The sequence below is a fragment of the Alternaria novae-zelandiae genome (assembly GCF_023758075.1).
Source record: "Alternaria novae-zelandiae strain BMP 2774 chromosome Unknown scaffold_1, whole genome shotgun sequence".
Lineage (NCBI taxonomy): Eukaryota > Fungi > Ascomycota > Dothideomycetes > Pleosporales > Pleosporaceae > Alternaria > Alternaria novae-zelandiae.
The window spans coordinates 2,820,698-2,840,229 of record NW_026056961.1 but is presented as its reverse complement, the minus strand read 5'-3'; the positions used below and the strand labels follow the sequence as shown (position 1 = coordinate 2,840,229).

Here is a 19,532-nt window from a genome sequence, read left to right as displayed (position 1 = left end):
TTCGATGGTGGTTCAATGCTACCTGGAATCCCACCCACGTGCGCAAAAATGGAACCGCCTAAAGGACTACGGCACACGTCATGCTCTCAACATGGCTTGCTGAACTCTTGCGAAAATCATGTGTGGAGACAATGTGCTGGTGTGCTCTAGGGTAACGCACGGGTCCGGGGCCGTCGGAGGACATATAACCGAATGCGGCTGCGCCCGCGGTAACCGGGTGGATTGCGAACGAGTACGAGAGATAACCGCTTCGGTGGCTATACCTAACCCAGCGCGGATTTAGCATGCAGGGACACTGGCCGCATCCTGTTTGTCGACTAGAGTTTCCACCGGGACGACAAATCCCTCGCCCTGACGACTTGTGGTCCGGGCATTCTATGCCACCATGCAGGTAGCCGGGAAAGTTTGATGTCAATTAAAAAGCACGTTGGGCCGTTGCCCGTTCGCTTGGTACTGTTAACATGAGGGTCTTATCATTACTGGTTTCTTTTGCCGCGGCGGTCTCTGCACTTGCTGTACGACAGACTGATGTCGCCAAGGATCTGGAGGCATTGGTGTCGTCGCCATCTTCGGTCAACGTCGAGGTTCGAGCACGTTGGAGTGACTACAATGCTCCCCTTCCATCGGTGGTCGTCAGGGTGAAGACCGAAAAGGATGTAGCAACTATAGTAGGTTCAGCCGCAACCACATTGCCGGTACAACGGATCGTCGGTGCTAATACAACGAAAAGGTCAAATACTGTACGAAAACTGGGATACCGTTCCTTGCACAGAATGGCGGCATCGGATGGGGAAAGACTTTCAAGTTGGGGAAATGGGGTGTCCTGATCGACCTTGCCAATCTCAACAAAGTCGTTGTCGCTGCAGACAAGAAGACCGCCACTATCGGTGGGGGTGCAAGCATCGGAGACACGATTGCAGCAGCAAATGCAGCAGGTGCATTGATCATCACCGGAAACTGTAACTGCGTTGGCGCTCTAGGTGCGATGCTTGGTGGCGGTTATGGCAATCTCATGGGCGAGGTCGGATTCGGAGTCGACAACATCATCTCCATGCGAGTGGTCATTGCATCAGGCGAAATACTTACCGCATCAGCCACGTCGCATCCGGAACTGTTCTGGGCACTTCGGGGGGCAGGACCCAATTTCGGAATCGTCGTTTCAGCAACCGTCAAGGCAACGCCCGCCACTAAAGAGGATCGCACAGCATACATCAACAACCTTTTCTTTTCACCCGACAAGCTCGAGCAGGTTGCGCAAGCGGTTGAAGATCTTCCCCTTACGCCTCAACAGCGAGTGTACCTCGTACTGACGTCTAGTGGGGAACCACTCAACGAGCCTTCTATCCTCGTCACTGGCTTACTTCGTAAAGGCACGAACGAAACAGGCCGCGAAGCCTTCGCCCCCTTTTACGACATTGGACCCATTTCTGAGTCCAGCGCTATCACTACGTACGATCACTGGAACGATGCCAACATCGGCTTTTGCACTCGCGGTGGTCGCAAGCCGTCGTACAGCTCCACCATCACGGGCATGAACGCACAGAAGTGGCCTGAGATCTGGGAGCTCTACAAAGGCTTCCAGGCCAAAGGTCCGAACTCCGCCGTCCTCATCGAGCGCTACAACTTGACCAAGGCCATGTCGGCACCCGTTGGCTCGGCAGCAATGAATGAAGCACTCAGGAGGGATGCGTTCTCGCAGGCTATTGTCATACCGTGGTATGATGATGCTGGCCTCGATACTGAGGCCCTAGAATTTGGAAGCAAGGTCAGGGCGCTTTGGACAAGGAGCGATAATCCCAAGAATGATCCCACGTAAGTTTCCATTGCCACGATCGCAACGAACTAGTGCTCACAAGATATGCAGCTATGCCAACTTCGCCTTTGGCGACGAGACCAACACTGCTATCTACGGATCCAGTCTCCCCAAGCTGAAAACACTCAAGAAGAAATATGACCCGAAGGGAGTGTTTAGTCAGTGGTTCCCGATAAAACCATAAGTGATAGATAGCGTCCATGCTCAGCTTCCAGACAGAAGCAATGCAACTAATGCCTATTCCGACTACTCAGAGTGTCCAACCTGAGTACCGTGCATCTTATCGTGTATCCGTCCATCATCCCCCAAACTCAACCTCTCTAATCCACCACAAGTCCCATGCCCCATTGCGTGCCTCAACCAGTCCGACCGTCGAATTTGAGCTCCAGTCCTCATACCCACCATCCACCGAGCACGTCGCCCTCACCCTACGCGTAGTACAGCCCCATAAGCCTGCGTCAGTCTCTGCTCTATTCAAGGCGTCTCTTGCTCTACTCCAGCAATCAAATACTTGGATCGCGTTACCGACCCAGGAATGCTGCGGAACCATTTCAAGAGGCCAAGCGGAGCAAGTGGTGCGCATCAGGACGTATTGGCTTATGCGCGGGCGCGGAGGCTTCGGTGGTGGGGGATATGGGAGGGGGGTGTTGGTTGCGGGAGTGATGCGTGAGGGCATGTCTGTTGTGTCTTGGGGTGGCTTAGGGTATTTTGTGTTCTTATTGAGATGATGCTTGCTCCAAGTATCGAATTGTATTCTTAGGGTATATTGGAGATCACGAGACATCTTCACGAGACACATGCATGTGGCCCGTAGACTCACATACCAGCGTGATATTCTGCAAGCTCAACCCAGTACAACCTCTCGTGCTGTACTCCATCCTTCATCTCCATCCCAGCCAGGACACCGAAATGAGAAAGCGGCTCACCGTTACTAGCCGGCCCACCATTTACCAGTTTATAGGATCCCGACGTGATGGTAGCTATCGCAGCTGACACGTCGCCGGCAGCACGCATGGAGTCTCGGAGTTGAAGCATCCGAAGTCGGAGGAAACTGGCCGATGGAAGCTCGTGTGCCCATACGCCGAGTGGCTCACCCTGCCAGGGAGAGGAGGTAGGAGAGGGGAATGGGGAGGGTGGCATGGGGCGAAGCAGTGTCATCAGGACGAATGCTTTGGGTCTGAGGTCGGTAGACACTGTGTACACCTCGGTCGCCATCGGGTCCAAGATTTGGCCAACGTAAAGTGGAAGTTGATAGACACATCGTATTGATAAACCGATGCCAATTAGTTGCCATTTTAAAGTTTGCTGAGCTGCCGTGACTAGGTCATGAGGCGTGTGCTAACACGTATGTCGTTGCCTATAAGTTGCTTTGTCGGCAGCGCAATTCTTTCCCGACAAGTATCTTTCTTCTACAGATATGGCAGCGAATTCGGCAGATAACCCATACAGTGTCGCCCTCAAGAGCGGCCATTATCCCCTGAGCACGCCCGTTCCACGAAAATGGGTGGGTAACACGGTCTACACCTACTCTGGAAGTGATGCAGTCCTGGAACTCCCTCGTTTACATGCTGCGATGGACAACTTGTACGATAAGATGGAGCCGGGGAAGAACCGTCGGCGATTTCAGATAGAAGATGCAGAGGACGCTGCCTTCATGTTGGCGGCTGGCGGGCCCGCTGTGGTATGTGCTATATGCGGTCGGTTCAAAGAGGGCGAGGCGGGCAAGGCGGGCAGAGCCGTCAATCGGTTGTATTGGATCGAGCGAGTCGAGGTCGTCCAAAGTTCTGACGGTGGCATACCCGCAGCGCAAGCGGCTTCTTAAAATTTCGATTGCTTCGTCGCGTGGCATTCAGTCAGAGTCTTGTGATAGCAGCTTCACAGCGAATGTCTGCTCTCCAAAGACATTCCCGAACGCGGCTATCCGCTTCTTGGTCATCCAAACTGTTAGTACGGGTATTTTCCTCCTCTTCATCGTGTTGTTCTCATTTGACATTTCATCTTTCTTCTGTGTGCTCGGTGCCTTTTCGACGTCCGCATCGTCCTTGTCCGTCGGCCTGGTTTTGATCTCTCGGTCAACCTCGACGCTCGTGAGCATTGTGTACATCCACCATGCCTCCTCCTTCCCATGCTTATCGTCCTCTCCACCACTCGGTGCTACAATGCGCCGGACCATATCAACGATGCTTACTAGCTTTGTTGTGCCCTCACCCTGTGCAGAAACAGCTATGATCACATCATCCTCTTTCAGAGCTTCCGGCATCTCGATTGTAGACGCTGGGTCTTTGTACGCGCCCAAATATGTCTTCAACCTGTTGATACCGGATTTGATGTTCTGATTCTTCGAGAAGACGACGGGTACGATGTTCTGTGTGGCTCGCATGCGCTTCTGGGTTTCGAGGAGCTTGCGTAGTTCGGTAGGCAGCCGTGTCCATGGCTCATAGAGAGAGGGATGGATTGTGGGAGGAGATGGTGGTTGCGATGGCTTCTTCGACGCTGTTCCATTGATCTTGTCTTGTGCCTTTCGCTTCTTGCCAGCTGTCGGTGCGTCCTCGGGTGCCCCAATGATGGGTAGGGTAGGTCCTTCGCTCGAGTACGGCGGGCTCGCAGTCACCGTCGTGGTGTTGGCGTCTTTTTCGGCCGACGATGCGAACATCTCACTCATGCGCTTTGCATTACCCATGTTTAACAGCGAGAGGCGCGCAATAGTCGAGGGTTGTGCAGTTAACGCGCGACTGCGATGACGAAAATTGGACGCGCCAAAAATCTCGAGACGCGCCGCCGGAGATACCAGACTGCGCTAGCTTATCGCCGGCTGTGCCGCCCATCTCTCTCGACCATCTGATCTTTCAGCACACACATACAATAATCTTTGTCACCGCGACTGTATATCGGAAATCATCAAAGAAACATCCTCTCTCTTTGTGATCAGTACATCATGACCAACGATGTAGCTGAAAATATGGGTCGCTTGAGCCTCGCTACACATAGCCATCGTCAAATCGATACAGTGTATGTAAGCCGTGCTAAGCTGTATAGATATCAGGCTTACGATGGAAGTGATCAGAATGCCCCTTACACACCGCCATTTCTTCGTTTGCCAGCCGAGATTCGAGTCATGATTTACGAGCATGCCTTTACCAACGAGACTATCCATGTACAACCAAAATCCACTGATTTACTTGGAGGCACATATCTCCTTCAACGTAACGGAATTCCAAGACACCAGCAGATCATCTCTCTTCTGATGACTTGTAGACATATCAGAGAAGAAGCGACACCTACCTTCAACGAGCTGGTCACCTTTGACCTGACACTCTACTACAACTGCATGGCGGCCGCCTACGAACTGGGACCTGATATCTGTCAAGCAATCCGAGCAATCAAAGTAGAACCGAGGCTTGCAAAACGCTTAGCGATAGGACTCCAACAGGGTGCCCCCTCTGCCACTAATTATAGGCATCTGTTGCCTTCCCTACAGCGGGTGCATATCCAACAAACTTCTATATTTGGGCTACTCAGTATGAGCCCTGACTTGGCTGTGAGAGCTCTGCGATTGTATTTTGGGAGTAATGATCTTGAGGTTATATTCAGTAAGAGGTGAGCTCCTCTGCACGAGCAAACGGAGTGATGGACCCTGGATAATGAGAGCAGCGCTCACCGCCCTTGCGCAGCTTCACCTACTCACACAACCCGTGCCAGGACTGAAATTTGGGCGTCCTCTCCTTCTTAATCATGAATCTCACTCAGTCGCAGAGCATTGCCGAGCGGCTGCGCGAGCGCAAGTAAGGACGAACCCAAGGTCTTCACTGATTTGAGCTAATGATATCCCAGAACGCAATCAAATCAACGCGAATCCCGGTTTCTTCGTCTTCCCGCCGAGCTCCGCGACAAAATCTACAAGCATATATTTTCAGGACAAACTGTCGGTGTCTTTGCAAGTCAAATTCGGCAAGCTACGCGGAAACGCAAGCAGATATACAGGCGACATGATTTAGGCGTGTTCGCTCTACTCTTGGTGTGCCGACAGATCCGGCACGAGGCATCACCTCTGTTATATGGCCTAGCCAGGTTCGACTTCACTTCGTTCAATATCAGCCGTGGTTCACGCAACTGTATTGCCAATGTGTCCCTGGTCATGGGCCCCGCGAACTTTGAGCTTGTCCGATCAATCAGATTGGGCATAGCAACGGTGCATAATGTCCGCAGACTCATCGATTCCAGCTATGTGGACAATCGCGCGTCTTCTATTCGAGATATTGAACTGCCAAAAGTCGAGCGTCACTGGATGAAGATTCGTAATGTCGACAGTGCCGAAGCCGAGCTTCTTGCCGCTATGCAACGTTGGACCGGTAACATGGACGTTGTCCTGCATTTCGTATAGGGGCATACATCACTCAGTGAATGTTCACTGTCGGGAGTCACGGGCCCAGGCGCAAAATAGCGCAAATCTATCACGACATCGCAACCCTAGCCGTCAGCAAAATGGCTCTACTTCTCCTAGACATAGCCCCTCAATAGATACAACTCAAGATGACTTCCAGCCCGGCAGACCCGACGACGCAAAGCGCCATCGCCCAGGGCACCCTTCTGCATCGATCTGGCGCCGACAGGGGTAGAAGCACAGAGACGTAAGTTATTCGCCGCACTGAGCTATATGCTTCCACTGACAGCACCCTAGCGTCCAGACCATCCAGCAGCCCTTCCGTTTTCTTGACCTACCCACGGAACTCCGACTCATAGTTTACGACTACGCCTTCGACAGTAAATTCATATCCCCTACGCGCTCGCGCCGTTCGCAAACTCCAGTGCACAGCCGTCACTTTCCAGGAGCCTTCAGCCTTCTATTCTCTTGCCAAACGATACGCAACGAAGCAAGGGACTTCATCTACAAACACCGTACCTTTGACCTCCAATGTTATTATGACCTCCCAACAGCGCTTCAATACCTAGGGGCGGCAGTCTGCGGATCCATCACGGCTATCAGGATCGAGAAGATGGGTCTATTCCGTCCAGCTCTCTATTTTTGTGTCGACCCATGGAACGCCGATGGCTACTCCCGGTTTATCAAGCGGTACTATCCGCGGCTACATGAGGCTCAACTGGTGACTTTGCGATGGGGAAATGTGACGCGAACACTCCGGGAAGATGTTGCCGCCCAGCTCAGGGATGTTGAAACATTGCTTGCGGAATGTCAGATTATACTGAAATCAAGTTTACTCTAAGACTAGGACTCAGGCGCGATGCGCATCAGAGCTCGGCGCCATCGACGTTAGATGCTCATGCGCACACGGCTTCAAGTATTCAACGATATGCCGGGCACCTGTCAGCCAGCAGACGACATGGGCGTATGGGTTCGATGGAAATGCGACTGTATGGACACCTGGCGAATACGTACCCGGTATATCATATTGGAAATGATGGGATAAGAGGTCGAGGGATAGACACCTTCTTAAACGATGAACTCCAATCTACCCACTACCACACTCCCAACTTTCCTCTCATTTACTCATCCCCTCCGATAAACCGCCGCATCAATCCCCACCGCATCTTTCATAACCCTCATCGTCCACTCACTAACCGGCTCAAAAGCCTTGACCGTGTCCCCCAGCTGCTCACCCTCCCCAAACTCATGAATAGCCAGGAAAGACAACTCTTGCTTCTTCCCTTCCTCATCTTCAGAACCCGATTCTTGCCTGACAAGTGAATACCGACATGTGCGCAGCCAACCTGGTTGCTCAGACGTTTGCTGGTTATGTTCCTCGCGGTACCAAGCATCTAGGTCTGAGGCGCCGGTGGGAGAGGGTTGCATGAGTGCTATCATGATTGTTGGTGCGGGTTCTACAAGGTGAAAGTCAGCGAATGATACCTCTTATCTCCATGTCTACTTGAGATATGAGATGTGGCGTGCAGACATACCACCACTCTTCTCCGGACCAAAGATCTGGACTTCAGAATACGCCCTGACATCCCACTCTCCACCCACGTTCTCGCCGTTAAGAAACTTCAACATCTGCTTCACATTCACACGTGCCAGGTCTTCTGTTTCGCAGACGAAGAGATGCTGTTTATCGTATGCGGTATTTGCGGCTTTGTACTGCGTTGCCGTTTTGATGCCGAGAACATTGCCTGCTATGGCGGTGGACAAAAGGGCGAGCTTGTCGTCCGGTTGTGCTTCGTTACCTCCGGTTGAGGTGGGTTTGAGAAAGGCGAGGAGGACGCCAGCGCCTGTGGTGGGGTCTGAAGGGGCCATGCTGAGCGTAGATATCTAAAATTATCTGGGGTGGGATTGTAGAGTAGGAGAACGTGACAATACGTTCGGAACGGAGAGGAAAAGGTATGTTTCGGGGTGGTGTATAGTAGATGAGGTTGCTATGTACACCATGGAGGGTAAGCGTATGCCGTGTCTCCACTTCCCGGATCAAATTACCCGTTGGCTTCCTCTCGGCCTACTAGTTATACGCGCATGCGTTACAACAAAACAAGATTTCGATGGGCAGACTTCTTCAACATCAATTTCGCTATTCTATTCAAATACAATTACATATATACAAAGACATGCCTTCCCCTACAACTTGCTCTTCTCAATGCGCTTGAACAAGACATCGCTGTCCGGGTACGGGTCGACGGTGTAATTGTTAAGCGGGTTGAGCTCGCTAGCCCTGTAAAACATATCCTCGTAGACCTTGCCGTCTGCGCGGCCCAGACTGCTGTCCAAGACCCAGTCGTCAAAGCCCCAGGCATCCACAAGCCTGACAGCGTGTGGGCGGATTTCCTTGAGCAGGTTCATGACAGTGTTGGTCCTCGCGAGCGAAATCTGGTGCTTGCTGCATGCGCCGGAAGCGTAGAACTCGGAGCCCTCTTGCTCGAGTGTGTGCAGAGCGAAGAGGCGGAATAGCTTCATCAGCACGTCGACGATGTTCTTGTCGACGTTGCCTGCCTTTGCGATGTTCCTGAGCGCAGACAGGTTGTTCTTTACGACCATGTACTGTGCGTGGGCCTTGCTGAGGCGGTAGAAGTCGACGAGCAGATCGTTCCAGGGCTTCTTCTGCTCGTCGCGGTGCTTGCTGGCTTCGAAGGTGAGGAACGAAACGCGCCAAGCGAAGGCATTGACGAGATCGTCGTCGTCGCCAATGACGTCGAATGCGCAGCCGATATCGCGGCGTGCATGGAATTGAGAAAGGATCTGAGTTGTGTCGTTCGTCGGCTTTTCTCCCTTGAGTACGGAACGGGCGGACTTGAGCATCTAGAGCACAGGTCAGTAAGGACTGATTGCAGTTACATGAGATAAATAGACTTACGTATCGCGCAACTTGCTGGGTCAACATGTAGTTGTCGCCCTCCCATGTGGTGGTGGGTAGGTAGTCAGAGTACCACGGCCCGATACCGCTGAAGCTTGAGTAGCCATGGCCACCACAGGCTCGTCGGCAGACCTCGAGACCCTCTGCTGCGATCGAACTGCTAAGCGACTTCAATGCGCATGAAGAAGCGTGCAGGTCTGCCAACATATCGCTGCCGGATTGCACCTCCTCTGGCCCTGCTCCGCGCTTGCTTGGTGCGTTGGTAGCGTTGCCCTGGGCGATCCTCTTCTGGTTCTCCTGGTACATGTCCATCATCGACTTTCCGGTGAAATGTAAAGCGAAAGTAGCGGCGAGAAGAGGAAGCAACCGAATCTGCACCATAGTGTAGTTCAGAACAGCAGTCTCAGCCTCACCAGCGGGAGCATCTCGGTCCTGGAATTGCCGTCGCACAGCACAGTAACGGGTGGCGATGGTAACACCCCGAGCGAGCACACTACCGGCTTGCATGACGATAGTCGATCGAACCCATGTGAGGGTTCCATAGACGAGGGAGGGCGCGCCACGGCGTCCGAACTTGTTCGTATTGGGGTCAACAAACGTGTAACGAGCCAGCATGCTGATGTGGGGAATCTTGACGTGGTTGAAGAGAAGGAAACCGTTGTCCATGGTGTTGTAACCGAACTTGGGCCCGATGTCTCCGATGTGAATGTTGTCGAGCGGATCGTGTGTCTTCAGGTCACGGATCTGGACGCAGAATGGAGTCGGCCCGTATGATTTGCCATCAATGATGAGCTGAGCCATGACGACCGCGTGGTTAGCTGTGCGACCTAGGGACCCAATCCACCATTTGCTGGCGGTCAGATGTGGGGAGTGGATGGTGAAGGTCTTGTCCTCCTTGTTCCAGGTGGCGGTTGTTTCAAGTCCTCGAACGTTAGAGCCATGGCCAAGCTCAGTCTGAGCATAACATCCGATGATCTCGTAGTTGTTGGCCTTGGTGAGCCACTTTTCCTGCTGCTCCGGCGTACCCTGACCTTCAAGTGTAACCTGCATAGTGAGTAGAAATCGCGCAGAGACAGAACATGGCGCGTACCTTGAACATAGAGTCGTGGAGTCCGTATGGTCCTGGTTCACCAACGAGCTCTGTAGCAGTCCGGAACTCGTCAAAAGACCAGTTGTGTTGCTTCTTCAAGATTCTGAGTCTCTTCTCCCTTGCAAGCGCCCTCTCGAATCTGTCGATCCTTCCCATGAAGTAGTTCTGCGACTTGTCGAAGACCTTCTCTGACTTGAGAATGTCAAGAATCTTGTTTCTCCTGTCGATGACATCTTGAGTATGTAGGAGGACTTCGAGCTCCTGGACGGGTACGTTGGAGCTTTCGCGTTCAGCCTTGAGCAATTCGTGGCCTTGAATGCCCGAAGGCTTCAGTTGCTTGACCCAGTCCGGTGTTGGCTTCATTGTGATGATAGGTTGATGATAGAGATGATGGGGAGTGAATGTGTTTGGAATGATGATTAAGTAGGATGCCGATCTTGCGCTACCTCGGACAGCCGAGGTTCAAATTTCGGCTAGACCATATCCAGCGATGACACCCACGATCCGGACCGTGCGACGGCTTATACGCGTGCGCTTCTGATAGATAATCTCATGAAAGTGCCGAAGCCAATGCCCCGAGCAGATGGCGAGAGAAGTTGGCGACACGCAGTTCTGTCGTTTGCGCTGTCGCCCTCATCGTGGGGCTTTTAGTGTATATTTGGGGTTTCTGGGGAACCGGGGTCCTCCGGCGGCACGCTCTTCTCACAGAAGCAACACTGAGTCAGTGCCAGGTAAGTATTTCAGATGTTGGGTGTCGCTGCACTGTATCAAAAGGACCTCGGCAGCCCAGGTCAAGAGTCCGCGTTATAGCTTTCCTATAGAGAATATATAGAGAGTTTCGTGTTTTGTTGTAAATAGTGTATAAAGGTATCTTAAGTCTAAAAAAAATTAAGTCTTAAATAGGTAATAGCTCTCTACTAGGTATCTTAAAAGTTATAATTAAAGTATAATACGTACTTTAAAAGTATACGTAAAAGTATACTAAGCTTTTTTAGCTTAGTAGCTAATACTTTAGTAAAGTAGCTTATTTTTAAAAAAAATTACTATATAAGTAATATAATTACTTTATTATTTTTTTTAAAATTTAAATAAAATAGTAATATAACTATAGCTTATTAGTTAAAAAACTATTAAAATAAATTATAAAGTAAAAATACTATATATTTTTATATATAAGTTAGTATATATTCTTATATTTTTACTACTATTCTTTTTATACTTATACTATATTAAAATTTAGCTTTTATTATAAAATAACTTATAAATAGACTACTAATAGTGTACTTTTTTTTTTATATAATAGTAAAAACTTTTACTTTATACTTTAGATACTATAAGCGCTTTCTTTATTAAGATCTACTTTTATTAACTTAGCTTTTAAGAATAGTATTATAAAATAGCTTTTTAGCTACTTTTTTTACTAAAATTCTTTTTTATATTAAGTTTTTAACTACTTTAAAAATACTTTACTTTATTTTTACTATATAAATATATAACTTAAAAATTTTAAAAAAATATTTTTAATAAGTAATATAAATAAAAAAATATAAGTATTTATTATAAAAGTTAATACTTTTACTTTTATAGCTATTATTTTTTAAGTATACTAAAAAAATAGTAAGATTAATAAATAAAAAAGAAAGTTAGTAAAGTTATAAATTAAAACTTTATAAAAAATAGTAAAAAAGATTAAAAAAAATTATAATAATATAAAGAAAAACTTTATAGCTTATATTTAGTATAGAAAAAGTATCTTATAAATAAAGAATATACTAGTACTTATATATAGTATTTAATATAAATAAAAAAGCTAAATATAATTATTATATAGTTTAATACTACTATAGTAGTTAAAAGAATAGTTATATAAATTTAGAAGTATTATAAATAGCTATTAAAAATAGTAATTATAGCTCTACTATTATAGAAATAAATAAGCTATATATTATAAATTTAGCGTTAGTAGGCTAGTTAACTTATTAAAATTATTAGATTTAGTAGTATTATTAGTAATTAATTAGATAGAATAAAATTTAATCTCTACAAAGTGTAATATAAACTAGGGCTTAAGGCCGCTATAGAGAGTTTCAGGACTACGTTGCACATGTATCTTGTGTTCCAAACTACCCACGCAGCTGCTCCTACGCAGCCATAACATGGTACTGCATTGAAAACAGAGCAGCATCAGCCACGATCTGGCTGGTCACAGCCAATCCTCGCGCTACAGAAACGTACATCGCGAGTTTCGGAGTGTTGTGTAGGAAGCAACGCCTTGCGTGCCAATCGGTCGGGAAGGACTAATCCGTCGTAGTGCATCGTCAGAGCCCGACACGAAATCTGGACCCTGGGAAATGTCGCGCCGCAACGCGGCTGAGCAAGTGTTGCCCTTTCTATCGCGTTCACGGGACCAAATTCATGTACAGCAAAGCTAGTTCCTTCCGAACTGTACCACTACACTCAAACCCTGGATATATGCACGATCTTTCGGGATTCAGTATAGCTGTGTAGAATAGACGGCACACATTCAGGGTGCTTGATGCAGGACAGGTACAACTTGAGGAAAGGGCTTCTTATATCGAGTGATGGAACTATGCCCCAGTCAGAAAGGACGATCAGCTCCAATGCATCGAGGCCAGGCGGCGGCTGCTGTTGAGACGCTGATAGGGGTGCTCACGGCTTTGTGCGTGGCACGCGAGCTCTTGCACAAGTAAGCAAGCATCTAGGCGCCGGCTGCCTCGCCTTAGCAGAGCACCGCCCGGAAAGATGCACGACAAGGCAGCCATTGGCAAGGCGAGCGCGTATTCCAGTCAGGAGGCCGCAGTCGACAGCGACAGGAGCTGGTGGGGGAAACGGGACTGCAGAAAATGCGCGGGCGTCATCGTCTGGCCTCGACCTAGCCACACCCACTAGCCCGCACGGGCCCGGCCTGACAGGTAGAGCAGCGTCACTCTTTGCCTACAACACCACCCGGCCTGTTTACCCCCGCGAGCTAGAGCACGCAATTCTTTTCTCCTGTCCTCTCCCTAAGGACCTACACCACGCCCGCCACACCAGACCGACTACTTACACAGTCGCCCCTGCGCCTAGCCACATCTGAAATCCCCCCACACACCAACAGCGCAGTTTGGAATTCTATGCCCCTAGGGAGACTCGCGATCAACCTCAGACTTCCCCTCGTCTCCTCCCACAGGTCCTTGTAGGCACCGGACAACATGGGTCAGACACTCTCAGAACCCGTCGTCGACAAGGTAATTGCCTCCCAATGCTGGCCCCCCGCCCCCGCACCTGCGCTACTCCTCGCTCTATCTGGCAACAGGCGCCTGCATTGAGCTGCACGGCCGCGCAGGCTATCCTTTACATTAACACGACGCTAATACGCTGCTTGCACAGAAATCCGAAAACGGCGATGGCGAGTCACTCATCTACGGCGTGTCGTCGATGCAGGGCTGGCGGATCAGCATGGAGGACGCGCATGCCACCGTACTAGACTTTGCAGGTGAAGCCGGCAAACCCACTGGCAACGACAAGCGACTCGCCTTCTTCGGCGTATACGACGGACACGGTGGTGACAAGGTGGCCTTGTATGCTGGCGAGCAGCTACACCAGATTGTCGCGAAACAGGAGGCTTTCAAGGAGGGCGACATCAAGAAGGCCCTACAAGATGGTTTCCTCGCCACAGACCGCGCCATCTTGAGTGGTATGTTTTCCAGAACACCTGTCTCTCGTCAACAAGTGGCTGACTCACGCGAACAGATCCCAAGTACGAAGAGGAGGTATCTGGCTGCACTGCGTCCGTTGCCGTCCTTTCGAAAGACAAGATCTACGTCGTACGTTGAACCCTATAACATTCATTGGCCAATTCTCACATCAACAGGCCAACGCAGGTGACTCGCGTACTGTCCTAGGCGTCAAGGGCAGGGCTAAGCCGCTCTCTTTCGACCACAAGCCCCAGAATGAGGGTAAGAAACATGGATTACAAAGGCAAGCAGCACTGACATCTATCAGCTGAGAAGGCACGTATCCAAGCCGCAGGTGGCTTCGTCGACTTTGGCCGCGTCAACGGCAACCTGGCTCTATCGCGCGCGATAGGTGACTTCGAGTTCAAGAAGAGCGCCGACCTTCCTCCCGAGCAGCAGATAGTTACTGCCTTCCCGGATGTTGAGATACATGATATCAACCAAGATGACGAGTTCTTGATCGTCGCCTGCGATGGTAAGATACTACAACCTGCTATGCATGCGCGCTCTTATTGACTCCATACAGGTATTTGGGATTGCCAGTCTTCTCAAGCCGTCGTCGAGTTCGTTAGGCGCGGAATTGTCGCAAAGCAGGATCTTGCCTCCATTTGCGAGAACATGATGGACAACTGTCTGGCTTCAAACAGCGACACGGGAGGTGTTGGCTGTGACAACATGACCATGACTGTCATTGGTCTCCTACAAGGAAGGACGAAGGAGCAGTGGTACGAGGACATCGCAAAGCGGGTTGCGAATGGAGAGGGTCCATGTGCGCCGCCAGAGTACGGCAAGTCAGAAGATCCAGCCAAGTCCGCCTCAGAGAGCGAGTAGTTCAGTTCTAATATAATCGTGTAGCCGAGTTCCGCGGTCCCGGCGTTCACCATCGCATTGACGATTCCCCTGATGACATCGACATGGACTTGGACAGTCGATTCCGGCCGAACAACGGCAACGGCGGTCGCATCATCCTTCTCGGCGACGGTACCGAAGTCTCGACTGGAGACAATGACGGCGAGATGTTCGATAACGAGGACGAAGACAAGGATCTGGATTCGCAAGTCAACAAGTACAACCAGGACGCCAACGCCAAGTCTCGTGAGGATCGCGAAGGCACGCCAGGCCCTCAGCACGAGAGCAAGGTCCAAGTGACTGAGTCGCCTTCATCCGTACAGACCGAGAAGTCCGACGCTCCCGAGTCCCAGACCGACAAGAAGCCTGAGGCAGGCACAACCAAGACGAGCGAGAAATAGCTTGTCCTCACTTGACTTGGCCACGATTAATGATGTTTGGCTCGAAGGGCTCAGTTTCGATGCATGACGACATGCAATGTCTCTCTTATGGATGTTTTGCAAGCGACGATGGGTACGTTGGTTTCTGTAGAATCAAGCAACGGGTCATGGAAACGAGCCTCATGGATCGCAAGCGGGCAGATTTACGAAATGATACCTGGCGGGCTCGGCCTTCGCCTTCCACTTTACCTAGCTATCACTTTGTTCACGATACAATGGTTTTATCAAGACGGTGCTTATCATGACCTTTATCTGTGCCTAAATTGGAAACGTACGCAATGCCCTTATGACATCACTTCTATCGGCCGCATTTCATGGTATAGCAGTAGCGTGTTGCATCAGACTGCGCCGAGTTCCTTGTCTTTATGCGTCTACTTATTGCTTGCAAACAAGCTTTCAGATGCCCCACTCTCCCGCTCTTAGGTTGATTTCCGGCGTGCACCTAATCTGGGTGTCATCTTGACAGTCATCGCCAACGGACACATATAGCCTCCGATCTTGGAAGGTGACTCACAATCTCGTGTGTCAATCGATAGCGAGGTCTGTGTTCCAGCCATGCTACATGCAATTGCCGTTCGCGTTGCCGTCCGCGAGTCCGGAGATAAGCTTGAGATCAGGGTCCAGTCCGAGCAGCATCACCTTTCGTCATAATTTGCGACAGCTGTGCAAGCGTCACGATTATGGCGTGGATCCGAGAGTGCCGGTGGTACATTGCTAAAAAGCAATGTCAACGCCTGTTCTTGATTCAAAAGACAAAGTAAAACGGTCGTTCCCTTCAAGATCCATTTTCGAGTCTCTTCCTCAATTGCGCTGACGTTGTACCTGACTGGCCACTTGCATCATGGACCCTGTAAATCCCAACCAAAAGGCCCGAACCACGCAGCAATACGCCTTGTTTCAGCGGAAGAACTTTTGGAAATCCAATGAGGGCGAAGTACCAGTGTTCAACACAGGTAAGTATGTTTTACCTTCACAGCACTGTCGCGCAAGTAGAAACCGAGCGAACCAGAAACTTGACATTTGAGGTCGCGCAAGGCTGATGCACTGTATATAGAACCGGGCAAACTCGAGGAATTAGCAAAGGAGAAACTCAGCCAAGGTGGCTGGTTCTACGCGTCTTCAAATGCCGGCCAATCGCACACGCACACCGTAAACAGACAAGCGTTCTACCGACATCGAATCATCCCGCGTATGCTCGTAGATACCAACCAGCGCGACACTGCGACCGAGATCTTTGGACACAAAGTGCCTGCGCCGATTGGATTTGCGCCTGTCGGTATCAATAAGATCTACAACCCAGAGGGCGAGCTACCCGTAGCAAGAGCCGCAGGCGCCTTGGGGCTACCGTACTGTCTCTCGACAGCAGGCTCACAGAGCATAGAGGACGTAGGCCATGCCAACGATGAGGGCGTGAGGAAAGGACAAGGCGACACAGGCACCGCTGCGGGTGGCGGCGAGAAGGGGGTGAGATTCTTCCAGCTCTACATGCCGCACGACGATGAGCTTACTCGATCGCTTCTCCAACGTGCTGTGGACAGCGGCTTCACAGCCTGCATCTTGACGCTCGACACTTGGCAGCTCGGATGGCGACACGACGATGTCGCAAATTCAAATTACGCCTTCTACCACGGGCTTGGTGCGGATCTGGGCCTTACCGACCCTGTCTTCCAGAAGAGGCTCAAGGAAAAGGGCATTGACCCCAAGACACAGCCCAACGAAGCTGGCGCGCTCTGGATCGATAACGTATGGCATGGACGCGCGCATACGTGGGAGAAGGCTGTGTGGGCGATGAAAATATGGAAGGAACTCAGTGGCGGTAAGCCATTTTCTCTGAAGGGCATTCAGAGTGTGGACGATGCGAAGAAGGCTGTTGACCTAGGCTTCGATGGCATCGTAGTCAGCAACCACGCTGGAAGACAAGTCGACGGCGCGGTCGCAAGTCTTGACTCTCTTGAGAAGATTGTTGATGGTACGTATCGTATCTGCTCTTCCTCCTTGATACACAACTAACGAATTCTCCAGCTGTCGGCGACAAAATCTACATCATGTTCGACTCTGGCGTCCGTTCCGCATCCGACGTCTTCAAAGCGCTCGCTCTGGGCGCAAAGTTTGTATTCGTTGGCCGTCTGTGGATCTGGGGCCTTTCGATCATGGGCGAGACGGGAGTTGACCATGTTATGCGCGGTCTACTAGCTGATCTGGACATCTTGATGAATGTTGGAGGGTTCAAGAATGTTGGTGAGATCACGAAGGATGCGTTGGAGAGTGGACCGAAGAGTTATTCGCTTATGCATACAGCTAGTAAGTTGTAGGCTGCTGAGGTCTTGGGTTCTTATGGCTGGTCAACGCGTCTTTGCGTACCCGGGTCTCACGTAGACGGGCAGTTGATATACCATCTACCTAGGTAGTATTGTGTATGTCCAGCTTGTGTTTTGTGTTGTACGATATAGCACTCGACTCTGATACATGCGAAGGCAACAGAGTATGGCTTCCACATCATGTGCCTGACACTCGTAACAAGGGTGACTTTCGCACGAGCACAGTCACGACATCTGAATTCACCATTCACTATGAAGAGCTTACATAGCGCTAGGCCGCTATAGGCTGACCGCCATAGGGCTGAAGTGGCCCAAGCACTCCCGAACAAGACCAACTCCAACTCCCCTCAACGCGCAAAGCTCTCCAATCGTGATCGCAACTTCGCGCGCGTCATGTTCTGCAGTTGTCGCGCATACTAACACCGTCGCATTGATTGTACTACTACGGGTTTCCGGTATACACAAAAGTTCATCCCTAATTCGTCAATAGAGAGAGACCCTGTAATCAAGATGTCGGTCATTCTATGCACAGGTACGTCGAGCTCCCTACCCCACCTGTGGCAGACAAACAACTAACATCCAATTGCAGCCGGTTACGACCATACCATTAGGTTCGCACGCGTCTCATGCGCCATTGGCAGCCATCCGTACTGACTCCGACGACTAGATTCTGGGAAGCGCTCTCCGGTATATGCTCCCGGACTATCCCGCACCCCGACTCCCAAGTCAACCGCCTTTGTATCTCGCCCGACAAGCGATACCTCGCCGCCGCCGGTCACCACACGGTCAAGCTTTACGACATCAAGTCCACAAACCCGAACGCGATCCTCACCTTCGACGGTCACACCTCCAACATCACCGGTGTCGCGTTCCACTGCGAGTCCAAGTGGCTTGTCACCTCGTCTGAAGATGGCACGGTCAAGATCTGGGACACGCGATCAGGCAACGTTCAGCGCAACTACACTCATGGCGTTCCTGTCAACGATGTCGTCATCCATCCAAACCAGGGCGAGCTCATCAGCTGCGACCGCGGTGGTAACGTGAGGATCTGGGACCTGGGAGAGAACAAGTGCTCTCACCAGCTCATTCCAGAGGACGACGTCAGCGTGGCTAGTGTTACGGTTGCAAGCGACGGGAGCATGGTCTGCGCAGGCAACAACGCCGTGAGTGTGGCCAGATGAAAGTATCAAACTTTTGCTAATATCGCATGTTAGGGCAACGTCTACGTTTGGCGCATGATCCAGCGCAGCGATACCACCTCGATCCTCCCCATCTGCAAGTTCGTGGCCCACACAACCTACATCACCCGCGTCCTCCTTTCCCCGGACGTGCGTCATCTAGCCACTTGCTCCGCAGACCACACCGCGCGTATCTGGTCCGTCGATCCTACCGCACCCCACAACGTCACGCCCACCGACAACCTGCCAGCAGCTAGCGAGCGCGACCCAGCTGCCTTCCCTCTAGAGACTACGCTACATGGTCATCAGAGGTGGGTCTGGGATTGTGCCTTCTCAGCCGATAGCGCCTACCTTGTTACCAGCTGCTCAGACCACTACGCAAGGCTGTGGGAGCTTGGTAGCCAGAGCATCATCCGGCAGTACAACGGACATCACCGTGGTGCTGTCTGTGTCGCGCTTAACGATACGGCCGTTGGCAACTAGGAGATTCACACTCTACGCACGACTGATTGGCATGATATGATAACCGCGATCGCCCTAGCGTGCGGAGGATTAGGGACAAAAGGATTCCAGCATTTGCATCAGCGTTGGCGTTTCGGCACGAGGGGATGGAAGGGTAATGAGTTAATGACACTTTGGCGTTTACGGCGAATGAGGTAACTTCTAATATGGATGCGGGAACGGGTCACCAAGGTCATCAAAGTTTCGCATCGACGCAAAAGCGACGATACGCCTGGAAAATGTGCTATAGCGGATAGAACATGAAATCTGACATGGAAATTTCCACTACGAACTTTCGATAGCCGCTG

The 19,532-nt window shown here is 50.7% G+C and overlaps 6 protein-coding genes across 6 annotated transcripts; 3 read left to right on the top strand and 3 right to left on the bottom strand.

Annotated features, from left to right (window-relative positions):
• Nucleotides 1-461: 461 nt before the first annotated feature.
• J4E88_000930 (uncharacterized protein) lies at nt 462-1,997 on the top strand (the record flags this gene model as incomplete). The annotated part of the gene is made up of 3 exons (XM_049394603.1): nt 462-668; nt 731-1,812; nt 1,865-1,997. The coding sequence occupies 3 exons, from the start codon at nt 462-464 to the stop codon at nt 1,995-1,997; spliced, it is 1,422 nt and encodes a 473-aa protein (XP_049260432.1).
• A 1,665-nt stretch (nt 1,998-3,662) lies between these two features.
• J4E88_000929 (uncharacterized protein) lies at nt 3,663-4,493 on the bottom strand (the record flags this gene model as incomplete). Its single annotated transcript, XM_049394602.1, has 1 exon — nt 3,663-4,493. One exon carries the CDS (start codon nt 4,491-4,493, stop codon nt 3,663-3,665), a length of 831 nt encoding a protein of 276 aa, XP_049260431.1.
• A 3,201-nt stretch (nt 4,494-7,694) lies between these two features.
• J4E88_000928 (uncharacterized protein) lies at nt 7,695-8,063 on the bottom strand (the record flags this gene model as incomplete). Its single annotated transcript, XM_049394601.1, has 1 exon — nt 7,695-8,063. The coding sequence occupies one exon, from the start codon at nt 8,061-8,063 to the stop codon at nt 7,695-7,697; it is 369 nt and encodes a 122-aa protein (XP_049260430.1).
• A 315-nt stretch (nt 8,064-8,378) lies between these two features.
• J4E88_000927 (uncharacterized protein) lies at nt 8,379-10,564 on the bottom strand (the record flags this gene model as incomplete). The annotated part of the gene is made up of 3 exons (XM_049394600.1): nt 8,379-9,056; nt 9,112-10,155; nt 10,202-10,564. The coding sequence occupies 3 exons, from the start codon at nt 10,562-10,564 to the stop codon at nt 8,379-8,381; spliced, it is 2,085 nt and encodes a 694-aa protein (XP_049260429.1).
• Nucleotides 10,565-13,413: 2,849 nt separating this feature from the next.
• PTC2 (Protein phosphatase 2C 2) lies at nt 13,414-15,188 on the top strand (the record flags this gene model as incomplete). The annotated part of the gene is made up of 7 exons (XM_049394599.1): nt 13,414-13,449; nt 13,592-13,898; nt 13,955-14,028; nt 14,076-14,160; nt 14,207-14,413; nt 14,465-14,707; nt 14,794-15,188. The coding sequence occupies 7 exons, from the start codon at nt 13,414-13,416 to the stop codon at nt 15,186-15,188; spliced, it is 1,347 nt and encodes a 448-aa protein (XP_049260428.1).
• An 880-nt stretch (nt 15,189-16,068) lies between these two features.
• Nucleotides 16,069-19,206, top strand: J4E88_000925 (uncharacterized protein; the record flags this gene model as incomplete). Its single annotated transcript, XM_049394598.1, has 7 exons — nt 16,069-16,180; nt 16,282-17,196; nt 17,250-17,528; nt 18,036-18,077; nt 18,135-18,156; nt 18,213-18,708; nt 18,760-19,206. The coding sequence occupies 7 exons, from the start codon at nt 16,069-16,071 to the stop codon at nt 19,204-19,206; spliced, it is 2,313 nt and encodes a 770-aa protein (XP_049260427.1).
• Nucleotides 19,207-19,532: the final 326 nt, after the last annotated feature.